This window comes from Vipera berus (assembly GCF_964194415.1).
Source record: "Vipera berus genome assembly, chromosome: 7".
Taxonomy (NCBI): Eukaryota; Metazoa; Chordata; class Lepidosauria; order Squamata; family Viperidae; genus Vipera; species Vipera berus.
The window spans coordinates 37,385,986-37,398,638 of NC_138209.1; the positions used below are offsets into that span (position 1 = coordinate 37,385,986).

Here is a 12,653-nt window from a genome sequence, read left to right on the forward strand (position 1 = left end):
ATTCTCATCAGCAAAAATTTCAATTAAATGGTTTTCTTACAATCACTAAAAAAAAACCCTACCTAATGTCATTGTATACTGTACAGCCGATGCATCCCATAATATGTTTATTTCTTTCATTTAGGCAGTTCTTTTTTTATAATTCTAGAGTTCTTTCAATAGCTGTAAATCCAAATGATTTAAGAAGTTGGCTATTCCAATTTCCTAGGACAAATATGACACCATAAATATATTTTTCAGGAGACGCCACAGTCATTCCCAACATAAGTTCTCAAGAAGCATTTCCAGAATTTGCCTATGAGCAATTTTTCTATGAAAAATTACCCAGCTACTGTTCATTTTACAAAACCTTTGCCTATCAAAAGAAGGTGTGAGGAAACCTAGGCCATTTGCTCAGCTACAACTGCCAAATGATTATTTTCAACAACAACAAATCCAGACACTTCTGTGATCCTTTATTGCTAATCTTGTTTATGGAATGTTTAGTTTATGTATTTAAAACAACTTTTATTGAAACATATACCTAATGTTCAGGGATATTAACTGAATATATGTCACATGAACATTTTGCTAGAAAATTTAAGCACTTTAACCCTTTCTACCCAATACAAAAATAAAATTTGATTTCAAATAATGTTCCCTCTTTGATGAGCCCATCAAATCGGTAGAGGCAATTATTTTTAACCAGATGAGTGTATCTTTTTGAGGGATTTTTTTTATGACCAAGGGAAATGACTGGTGACATTACTGGAGCGAGTGGGGGCAAATATTTTCAGTCAGATTCTTTGTGATTTGGGAGATGACCTAAACTGCAAAATTAGATAAGTCCTCCATGTTACTTTTTAATTCCTTTTACAACCTGGAAATTGGGAGGGGGTATATGTAGGATCTTTTGAGTTTAAAATAATGTAAAAGTATGCATTTATAGCTTAGAACCCCTAACCCATCCATATCTATAAACTGCAGTCTGATCTTTCTTGCAGGGGCTTTTGGGAGTCATGGATTCTTCAGAGGCCATTCACATAAATTCCAGTTTAAAAAAACAGGATGAATCCCATTCTTTATTCAGATATTTTGATCCTTAAGCACATAATTGTTAAGAAGCTAGACAGCTATACAACTACTACAACCACCCTAATGTTAGCTAACAGACTGCAAAGAAAAAGAGAGAGATGAGGATCATCATCTTGTGATTGTTATATACTTTCCTGCTGAATATGAAGAAAATACTGTAATAGATAATGGTAGAGGAAGTTAAGTAAAAACTATTTCTATGCTACACTTTATATAAAAAGATAATTGTGTGTAAAATTGTCTAACACTGGCAGCATTCCATGTATTATATTTCTTCAATATTAGAATTTTAATTTCACTTAGATCTGTAGGGCAATATATATAGCAAAAAGAGAGAAAGTAGTGTCTTGGCTATTTGAACTTGAAAGGTAAGGGATTAGAAATCTATTTAAATATCGCCTATTTATTGGACCTAATGAGAGCCAATAAATTTGTGTTTATCCCAGGCAAGATAAATAGTGAATATCTTGAAACCAATATATCTAAAGATTGTCATCCACATAGTTTTCACCTTAGAAAAATACAACAAAAAAGAGCATTCTCAATGGTATTCTAATTTTGGAATACCTTGCTTTAACCTTGTAAATTCAATATGACTTATTTTCTCTTTGTATGTGTTCATGTTATTTTTAATACAGTCTCCCTCTTGTTATACAGTATTATCATCAGAATTTTGATTCAAAATTTATTATTTAAAAAAAAATCAGCAAGACATTGTTTGGATGTTGGAAAATAGTATATACACACATCTCTTATGCACAAAGCAACTGTCTGCATCCAAGCCATAGTAAAGGATACAGTAGAGGGGAAAAATAATTCAAGAACCTTGGTAGCATCTAAATAAGAGCTGAGCATTTTCAAAATTTATAATACTCAATGTAAGAATATACTTAGAAAAGTCTCTTCTATCCCATTTCACTCCTGTTATCATTTGAATAACAAAACAGTTTTGTTACTCAAAGTTAAGCTAATATTTGTTATGGCCTTTCATGTGATTCTAAAAATATAATTAAAAACAAATTTAATTTACATAGTTCAACTTCAGAGTTTCATTTCTACATTTCATTTCATTGAAATTTTTGGAGAAACGTGTATGAACAAATACTGCCAACAGGCTATATAACTAACTTGGACAATGGGCAATCCATCTAGTGCAGTGATGCTGTTGAACTATCAGTAGTCCTTACCCTTGAATCTGTAAGAATCGTAGCACAAAAACATCTGGAAAATCATAATTCTTTTTCGTGATCTTTCACAATCATGATCATGATAGTCAACATTATTTTAATTTATTGCCATAAACAATCCCACACACTTCAATTCAGAATAGTAAAAATTTATCATACTAAGTTAAACAAAACTGCTTAAGAACACATACTACACCATAGGCTTTTTTTGTATTTTTATAAAATCTGCAAATATACCACAAAAATGCATACTAAAAGCTAATATTCACACATTTGATTTAAAGAAATGAATGTAAATATAATTCTTTTATATACAGCTTAAATCCAAATTTACAACTGCATCATTTTCATGGAGGAGGTGGCATAGATTGAACAGAGATATAAGTTGTAGAACTTCAGCAAACTGAAAAGATGCTATATAAAACTGGTATCATGAATTCCTAGTGTCTTCAAAAAATAGAGCAGTTCTTAAAGGCTAGCTTCCATTAGAAATAGCTGGGAAATCCACTTATCTTCATATTAAATATGCACATATATTCATAATTGTTAAATTCAGATTCTCAAGCAATATTTCAGCACTATATAATGGACTTCATATAGTTTCCAGCACAGAAATCTACATGTTGGATCACTTAGAATATTTCCCAGCAATAAGGCATCAACAGTAATAGGCTTTATTTGTGAAAGTAACCTGAAGACTGATAAGTATCTGTTTTGCTGTATCTAATACAAATGCACCTATTTCTACCACTTTCTTCTATTTTATGGAAGAATGATTTCCATTCCCTTATTTTAAGTACTTAAATCACAATAACTACAATTAGTTATTTCAGGGATGCTTCCTTTTAATTTTCACCTCCTGACATAAATAATGTATATTCAATGAATCATTTATATTTAAAGAAAGTGACACTTTGGCCAATTACAGTACAGTTGGCCTTAGGTAAAATAAGGGATTTTAACCATATTAAAGCCATTTTGACATTAATTATTTTAGCCTAAGTACATTTTCTTCTAAATCCCTTTTAAATTAAAACTGTGTGAAATACTAAAATACAATTAAATGGCTTAAATAATCTCTCCTAGAAATGCACTTATACAATAAAGAAATTAAACAGAAACATACAAGTATTTCTTCAAGCTGGAGGATGATCAGAGACCTATTTGAATCATATATATATATATATATATATATATATATATATATATATATATATATATATATATATATATATATATATAATTTATGAAGTTTATGACAATACAGTCATAATCCATCCTCTTTGCAAACTACTTTGCTTAAGTAGAAATAAGAATCAGCATTAAAACTTTTAAAACTAAACAACCTGTGCCTAAATTAAAAACTCAAAACCCTGAAACAAAAGAAACAGAAAGCAAAATGGATTTCAGAACTAGTATTGGAAGTGTATGTTATTACTGAAAAATGCATTTATCAATTTAAATGCATATATTATATATGTCTCTCAAAATATTTTCTTTTTGGCTTTTATAGGTAGAACTAATGATAGAAAACCTAATAGTAAAACATTCCTATGCTACAAAAAGAATATAACTTCCTCAAAAAAATATGAGCTGGATTGTAAGACATTCCAAAGTATTTATGTATATACTATTGGAATGCTCCTGCTGTAAACAGTAACTTGGGATAGCAACACAGACTAACAGGTATTTCCCAAGGATTTCTCATGATGCTTGAACCCAATATAACTGAAGAAAGGGAATTTACTTGGAATTTAATCTTGTCAGAAAGCAGATGCAATTTTTTTTCCTATACATTTGTTTTTAATCAAGCTTTAAAATAGCTCTCCCTGAAGATCCTTGAGCTAAAATACTGGCATTAGGAGTTGATCTTAAGGTTCAAGCTTACTGAAAGTCTACTGCTCAGTTATATCACATCTTGATTTTGTGGCAGTACTATTCTGGTGTATGCTGTTATTCAACTCCTGTACAGTATTTGTAGTGGGAAAATTTATTGGGACCCACGTCTGAGACACAGCTGTGGAATTACCAGCAAGGATCTTGGAAGCAGTGTTGGATTGATGTCTGCGATGATCACTTTCCTCACCAGGTAAATGCCTTTTTCTCCCAGATTCTTCATTAATAGGAGGCTAAAACAGAGAAAGTGCATCTTGTTACAATTTACCAGAATGCTCTATAAGAACTCATTATGATATTATTTTCAAATTCTCAATATTTTGAATTTTAATGTATTTACCAAAAACAACTGAAGGCACAGCCTAGTGCCACAATGAGAAAAATATCAAAAATTTAATATTTGTACACATTAAGTCATTCTTTGTTCTTGTACAATAGTCTCCATCTGGTATTTCAGGTATGCACATTTGTTCTGGATGGATTATAGATACATTGGTCCTTCTCCTTTTTGTTCTTTTAAACAGATCGTGCTTACAGTTTATTTAAATTAAGTCATTTGAGAGAATGTCAACACTTACATCAACTCTGAAATCTTCCAATCTTTTAAAATTGCATAGGTATTCCTGAAGTTTGGGATCAATGGGTAGACTTTTAGACTGTGAATACTTCAGATAAGCCCAAAATTTTTCAAGCCCATAAAGTTGGCCTAAAAAAGAATAGATCAGCATATAAAAATATGAAGCAGGAAGTTAAACAATATCATGGGAAAAAATATAAAAACACATTACCAGATTCATAATCTCTTTTTGTTTCTTCTTGGAAATCTTTGAAGATCTCTTGCCTGAACTTCTTTTCCAGCCCATAACTATAAAAACGGAACAAGCATTCCAGGCCGTACCTAAAAAACAAGGAATAAATAGATAAATAGTCTATTTGACTCCACGTGACTTCTTTTCTTGCTTTCTTACAACATAGACAAGCAGAAAAGCATACAATTCTTTTTATTTGTGTTTATTCTAGCGATTGTCTATCCATTGCAGGATGAAGGCCTCTTCTGCATGTTCCAACCAATACGGTCTTAAGCTTTCCATTGCTTCTTGGCCTTTTGGCTAATATCAAGCGTAGTGTCTGAAAGATGCTTCAACGAGTACTGAGTGAAGGGTCTGAATACTTATGCCAATGTCATATTTCAGTTTTTTCTTTTTAATAAATTTACAGACATTTCTAAAATTTTGTTTCTACTTTGTCACTGACTACAATTAGGCTACAACATAATAAAATTGACAAAAGTGAAGGGGGTCTGAATACTTTCTGAATGCACTGTATATCTTGCTTACGATGTAGACCAACTACAGTTTTTAGTTATTTAAAAGCAAAAAGTTTTATTGAAGAAAAATTAATTTATTCCTCCAAAAAGTATGTTTCACCACACCATCCTTTTACCATTTATTCTTAGTTACAATGTAAGTACAGGTAACAAGCATATTTTATACTCAGGATTTCCATAAATTTTGATTAAGACCTGAACAAAGCTAAACATTCATGTAATAAGTTGATAGGTTTTAGAATAGAGCAAACTTGAAAATGACCAATAAAGTTTTTCCAGTTTTGCTAAATAAATCAAACACTACAATCTGCTAAATTCTACTCATCAAAAGGCAAAAAAGAGTACAAGGCAGCTTTATATTAGACCAGTGGTTCCGAACCTTTCTGGCTCCATGGACCAGCAGCAGTAGTGGGAGTGGGGGAAGGGATGATCTCGTGTGCAACCACGTTCCCGCGCATAAGCAAATGAAGCTTTGGGGGCTCACCTGCCTCCTCGGGACGGACTGCAGACCAGTAAAGGTAAAGGTAAAGGTTCCCCCGCACATGCGTGCTAGTCATTTCCAACTCTAGGGGCCGGTGCTCACCTCCGTTTCAAAGCCGAAGAGCCAGCGCTTGTCCGAGGACGTCTCCGTGGTCATGTGGCCGGCATGACTAGACACCAAAGGCGCACGGAACGCTGTTACCTTCCCACCGTAGTGGTCCCTATTTTTCTACTTGCATTTTTACGTGCTTTCGAACTGCTAGGTTGGCAGAAGCTGGGACGAGTAACAGGTGCTCACTCTGTTACGCGGCACTCGGGATTCGACCCGCCAAACTGCCGACCTTCTGATCAACAAGCTCAGCGTCCTAACCCACTGAGCCACCGCGTCCCTTTTGCAGACCAGTACTGGTCCATAATCTGGGGGTAGGGGGGGACTATATTAGAGCATTAAAAACTGCCATCTTAATTCCTTTGTTGCAAAAGAAAGTCCCTGTTTTTTAATTCTAGTTTATCCTATATCATGTTCATATGTAAACTGTTCTACTACAAATTAATCACATTATGATTTAGCAATAGTGCTAGCAATAGCTCTTAAACTCATATACCGCTCCATAGTGCTTTGACAGCACACTCTGAGCAGTTTATAAATGTCAGCATATTATCCCCAACAATTTGGGTTCTCATTTTACCAACCATGGAAAGATGGAAGGCTGAGACAATCTTTAGCATTATGAACCCTCATTGTGCCTTCAAATTATGTGGAAAGCAGGTCATTATATTTTAAAAGATGATACTAATACACAAAGATGCTTAAAAATGACAGATCTCTATGGAGATTCTCAGTCATCCAAGTCACGGTTGTCATAAAGATGCTTTCTTTCAAAAGGCAACTAGACTTCCTTATTTTGCTTGAAGACATTTCACTTCTCATCCAGGAAGTTTCTTGGATGAGAAGAAGCTACTTGGATGAGAAGCAAAATGTCTTCAAGCAAAACAAAAAAGTCTACTTGCCTTTTGAAAGAAAACACCTTTGGGTTAAAAATGACAGCTTTCAGAAAAGCTGTCAAAAACTTAATTAAGGAAAAGATTGTGTGTGTGTGTGTGTGTGTGTGTGTGTTGCATCATTTCTGTGCCAAGACATCAGGAGAGGAATGGTAACAACTGGTTGAACAGCTAAAGAAAACACAGTGTGGGAATTGATCAGCTGAATTTTCAAAATGGAGTGAAAAAAGGACTGGGACCTTTGAATCTGTACTATTGCTTAGAGTCTGAATATATGACTTATAGGGGAATAATTTATAACATTTACAGCAAATTAGATTTAAAATGAAGTTATGCACATTAGGCAGGATAATCTAGACATGAAGTGTAACCCAGGAATTAAAAATTTGAATGATTTGTTGAAAACATTAATTCAGTTACAATAGTAGAAGAAAGACAGCTATTGTTGCATACCAACAACTTTATGATAAAATGTATCAGCCCTAGAATGCCTTTATATAAAAGTATAATGTAAATACATTAGGAATACCATATACTATTCTATCAACCTATTTCTAAATGTTATAACAGACTAACAGAGTTGGAAGGGACCTTGGAGATCTTCTTGTCCAACCCCTGCTCAAGCAGGAAACCCTATAATATTTCAGACAAATCTATAACATTTCTGACAAATAGAATTAGTTATAATAGTTATGGTTATAGAACTAGTGAATTCAAAAAGAAAAAATATTCAAAAATTAAAGAATCATTTAAAAAACACAAATCGAAAAAAGTAAAATTATAAATGGCCTTAATGTATATAAATAGAGAGAAAAAACATCACTCTTCCCCTAATTTAAAGAAGATTGGACAAACATATGAACAATGAGTTTAGAAACATTCTCAGCCATAGGAGCTAGAACATTAATATTGGGAAGCAATACATTTGTAGCTTCCCTTCATAAACAAGAGATGACCATTTCATTCCTATATATATCCATTGCCCCCAAATACCTTGGTAATCTCTCTTAGAAAAGAGAAAACAGATCCTTGCCATTTAGTCCCAACTGTCTGATTAACACAAGTAAACCTGAAGAGAAAAGTTAGAACCAGGAAATGTTTTGTTTTGCTATTTTTTGCTCAAAGCAAGGCAAATTCTTTAACATATTTATACTTTGAGATTCAACTGCTTGTATTTTTTTAAAAAAATGCTAGTCAGGAGCAAAATAGAGCAAGGTGAGATCCAATTGTCTATCAGATTATTTTTATTATTCCTGACTTAACACATAGCTTGTGTAATGTGGAAAATAATTCGTTACTTTTCTCTGCTGGAAGAGCTATTCTATTTTAATACTAAAACATCCCATCAGTACTACTAATATTGTTCTATATGTAATTATGAACTCTGTATAATTTTAGAAAACTACAAAACATTTAGCATTACCTATAATGTTCTTTTGCATCATCTAGAGCTAGTTGCCTGAATTCTTCATACATTTTCTTATTAAAGTGGTCTCTGAGAAAAAAAGACCAAAAACGAAAGAGTGTGTTCATTTCTTGAGACTGGCCAATTCCCAACCGTTTCCTTTCTAGAGATGAGGGGAAAAAAGATAATGGTATGAGATAACCTGTTTAGAATTAAAGTATATTTCTTCAAATTGACAAATACTAAAATATATTATAAAGGCAGCAACCTAGCTAATAATTTGAAAATAATTATCTGAATGTTAAAATCATGTATCACATTCATCTATGAGTGCATTAAAATTAATATTATTCCAACAAGGTCAGTAATTCAAAGCTTGTGATTTATTGACTAATGAATTTTTTTCATTTAATTACAAATGTCCATAGTACTGAGAGATAAATAAAAAAGGAACATTGGAATATAGTGAAGAAGCAGATATGAATTAATGTTTATTCATCTAGTGAATTTTACAACATTTTGTTGAAATGAACTTGCTGCAGTTTTTGGAAATAATACAACACTAGTTCATTTACACTATTTACTCATACAACACTATGAGAGTGATGGGTGCTTTCTAAATACATTAAATAAGTAAATGAATACAATAACTATGTTCTTTCTTCCAATTAAAAATGTCAAATATTAGATTTTTACCATTTAGGCATCTACGGCGATATTTATGGTACACTTGCTGAGTAAAACCATTTTCCTTCAGAAGTTCATGGGAAGGATGCTGAAATTTGGGAAGTGAATGAGGAGTACATCCATAACTTCCTGATAACGGAGCACCTTCTAGTGGTGATGCGTTTGAACTGCTACATGAAATAAAACAAGTCTCAGATTTTTCTAAAAAAAATCCCTTTTGTTACGCTATAAGTAACATAATTCAGCAGATTGTTTCAGTTTCTAACATTAATAGTGATTTCGCAAAATACAACGCAAAAATGAAATTTCAGAATGAGCAAACAACTATGTCATGAGTTTATGTGAATGATTTTTTTCTTTCATTCATTCAATCGGGTACAGTTCTTAGAAACTGCCTGGACAAAGCCTTGAGGTTTTCTTGGCAAGGTCTTTCACAAGTGGTTTGCCATTGCCTCCTTCATAGGGCTAAGAGAAAGTGACTTGATTAAGATTAACGAAGTGGCTTTGTGCCCAAGTCAGGAATAGAACTCAGAGTCTCCTAGTTTCTGGCCTTATTCCTTACCCTCTACATCAAACTAGTTCTCTATGTAAGCATTTACCCAACATTTGCTCTTTCCCAACATGCTTGCTTTCCACTCATAGGTAGTCCTCAACTTACGATCATAATTGAGCCCAGTAATCATGGCAATCATTAAGCAGGTCACATGCCCAATTTTTATGACTGCTTTTGTGACTGTCATTAAGCAAACACTATGGTCATTAAGCAGATGTGGCCATTAAATGAGTCCACTTTCCATTTTTTAATGGAAACTGAAGTAAATGCTTGAAACCAGCAAGACTCCAAAAATCATATTCATGTGACCACAGGATGCTGCAAATGGATGTACATGTGACCTGGTTGCCAAGCACCCAAAATGAGACCACATGACCACATATCTCTGTCTCTCTGTTTGTGTGTCTCTGTGTCTCACTGTCTCCCTCTTTGTGTCTGTCAGAACTTTGAAAATAGGTTGTGTTTGTGGGGAGATCTGTCATAACTTCAGACAGTCACTAAGCAACTGGTCATTAAATTAAGATACCTGCAATACTTTCGATATGGGAAAACTTTATGACAGGGGAAAAATCATATGGAAATTTTTAAGTGTTAATTGGAAAATTTTCCAATGCAAATTAGCATATGCATATAAAATGTGCATTGTCAATTTTCTGGGCTGGAAAATTTTTCACTGATTTTTGCAATTCATAGTACCTCGATAAAGATTTTAAAATAATGATATATATTTTGAAATTAATTATACTTGTTAGTCTTAATTACTGTTGATTTAAATATAGCTACCAAGTTTGAATCTAATTCAATAACTTTCCCATTTGAATGATAAATACAATTCCCCAGAAAACACTGAAGTATATACTGAATTAGATTCTTGAATGCAATTATGTGGCCTTTGTGATATTGCATTAGCTCCAAAAATGTTCAGTCACACTGACTGCAACTCAACTGCTACCCTCAAAACATTCAATTCCAATGAACTTGTAATGAAAGTCAACATCTATAAACATTTCATTACAAAATAGCAACATCATAACTATTTCATAACAAAACAGCTACTGTATGCTAAAGTTTTTAGTTATAGTTCACATTCTTCTTACATAATTTATAACTGCAAGCCACCATAATTTATCATTTTATGTTACAAATCTCAAATATAAATATTAGAGTTGTAGAAACTTATTTTTTACTTCAGCAATTTTTCTTATCTAGCAAGTGATGTGCAGTTTTGTTAGTTTTATTTTAAAATTCCTTTACATTAATAATTGATAAAAGTTGTGTAAAATGTACAGGGGCAGTGGGTGGGGGTTAGGTGTTTGCATTTACTTAAATGTGCAAAGTGATTGTGGGATTTAACATCTATTTTTCATCCATTTTTTAAAAAATGTTCTAGGTGAACATAACTTTCTTTTTTACAGTGTTTTGTGGAGTGCCCATGGGTCATATAATATGTGATCAATGCAGGAAATAATTAACCCTCTTCTGCTGTGAAAAGCATTTTAAAAATAAAAGTGATAAAAAAGGAAAAAAGAACCAAAGAAACCTTATCTGTTTGTACACCTAATAGTGTAAACTTTCATTCTTCTAAGGACACTTCAAATGAAGGGTGGAAAGGGAATTAACAACTGCCACATCTCATTTCTGCTAGCTTTACAACTGCCACAGATTAACTGGAATATAATGCCCAAATTTACTTCTAGCAATATCCATGGTCGAATCTTGAGTTTATTTTTGAGTATATGTGGCTTTTAGGAAAGTCTATTTATTTTTATTTTTATTTTTATTCCATTTATATCCCGCCCTTCTCCGAAGACTCAGGGCGGCTTACAAGCTTAGCAGTAGCCTTCATTCTATGTATATGCCTGCTTATTAGGGCTTTCACACACACACACACACCCAGGGCGGCATTATTACAAAGTCAGCTTAATTGCCCCCAACAATCTGGGTCCTCATTTTACCTACCTCGGAAGGATGGAAGGCTGAGTCAACCATGAGCCTGGTGGGATGCGAACCTAGCTCATCTTCCACTTTTTCGTATTTTGAAAGTAATTTAATTACTTTTGAAAGTAATTAAATTAAATTCATCAGGGACTATAAATACCCACACAAATTAAGACTATTAATACAATATAAATTATTTCTACCTTATAGAAGATGTTCTTGGTCTGTGATCCTTGGAATCCATTACCCAGCCAACATGACTTTCTAATGGAGGGTTGGTACTATGCCGTGTTTTTCTTTTCCTTCGTGTCTAAAATAAAATATAGCATTATATTTCCCTGGTGTGACTGGAGCCACTTTTCTGAAGAATCACAGTCTAATTAAAATCCAGTTTCCTAAAATTTCACTTTACACATCATATGCATTATGAGGTCATAAAGTTGGTTGTGGCTGACCACTCAACTACTAGCCTTAACAGGAAGCTGACAATGCCTTTCAAAAGAGATTTAGCAGCTTTGACCTAGCAAGGAATACGACGTGTTTCAAAAACTGCTCTCTGGTGGTCATAGCAATAATTTACTATGATCCAGAAATACATTTTGGTTTTGGTTACCCCAACATCAATAATTCTTGATTCTTTAACCACAGGATAGAATCTTGGTGTTTTGTTAGGATCTTGCAGTCTTGGTGTACGAGGTGTTTTAGGTGTTCTGGTAGGTTGAACTCCAGGAGATTCAGGAACAGCTGTTGGCAGTGAGCGAGCCATCGTTGCTGGAGGTATTTCCTGGACACCAAACAATTGACAAGCCAGCTCTTCAGTTACATCTAATTAGAAAGATTATGATTAATAGATGTATAGTAAGTACTATCTTTTTTTATCTTACATGGTCTCAATAGCACTGTATTTCACTGGACCTATTTTTATTTGTTCTTCTCTTATTTTGCATATTTCTGTTATCCTTTATGTATTCAACTTTTTTCCTTGTGTGTAAATTATATCACCAGATATTGAAGTTTAAATTAAATTGAGATTAAATTTAAAAAGAACAAAATGAAGAATATTTGTAACTCAGGAGTTCAGTGAGGGGTCCTTGGTGCTTTCTG

The 12,653-nt window shown here is 33.2% G+C and overlaps 1 protein-coding gene across 9 annotated transcripts in view; it reads right to left on the minus strand.

The window, feature by feature from the left end:
- LARP1B (La ribonucleoprotein 1B) overlaps window positions 1-12,653 on the minus strand; it is a 63,375-nt gene that overhangs the window by 12,721 nt on the left and 38,001 nt on the right. For 5 of the 9 annotated variants that reach the window (XM_081333064.1, XM_081333063.1, XM_081333061.1 and 2 more), the window contains 7 exons: window positions 12,163-12,374; window positions 11,753-11,859; window positions 9,068-9,228; window positions 8,390-8,534; window positions 4,946-5,055; window positions 4,736-4,863; window positions 2,348-4,390 (listed from right to left, as the gene is read on the minus strand). In XM_081333064.1, coding sequence (XP_081189190.1) covers window positions 4,157-4,390; window positions 4,736-4,863; window positions 4,946-5,055; window positions 8,390-8,534; window positions 9,068-9,228; window positions 11,753-11,859; window positions 12,163-12,374 — 1,097 coding nt within the window. In that variant the 3' untranslated portion in view covers window positions 2,348-4,156. Of the gene's footprint in view, window positions 1-121; window positions 205-1,675; window positions 2,270-2,347; window positions 4,391-4,735; window positions 4,864-4,945; window positions 5,056-8,389; window positions 8,535-9,067; window positions 9,229-11,752; window positions 11,860-12,162; window positions 12,375-12,653 lie in introns of those variants that run through there. The other 4 variants (XM_081333065.1, XM_081333066.1, XM_081333062.1 and 1 more) reach the window with 4 other exon arrangements.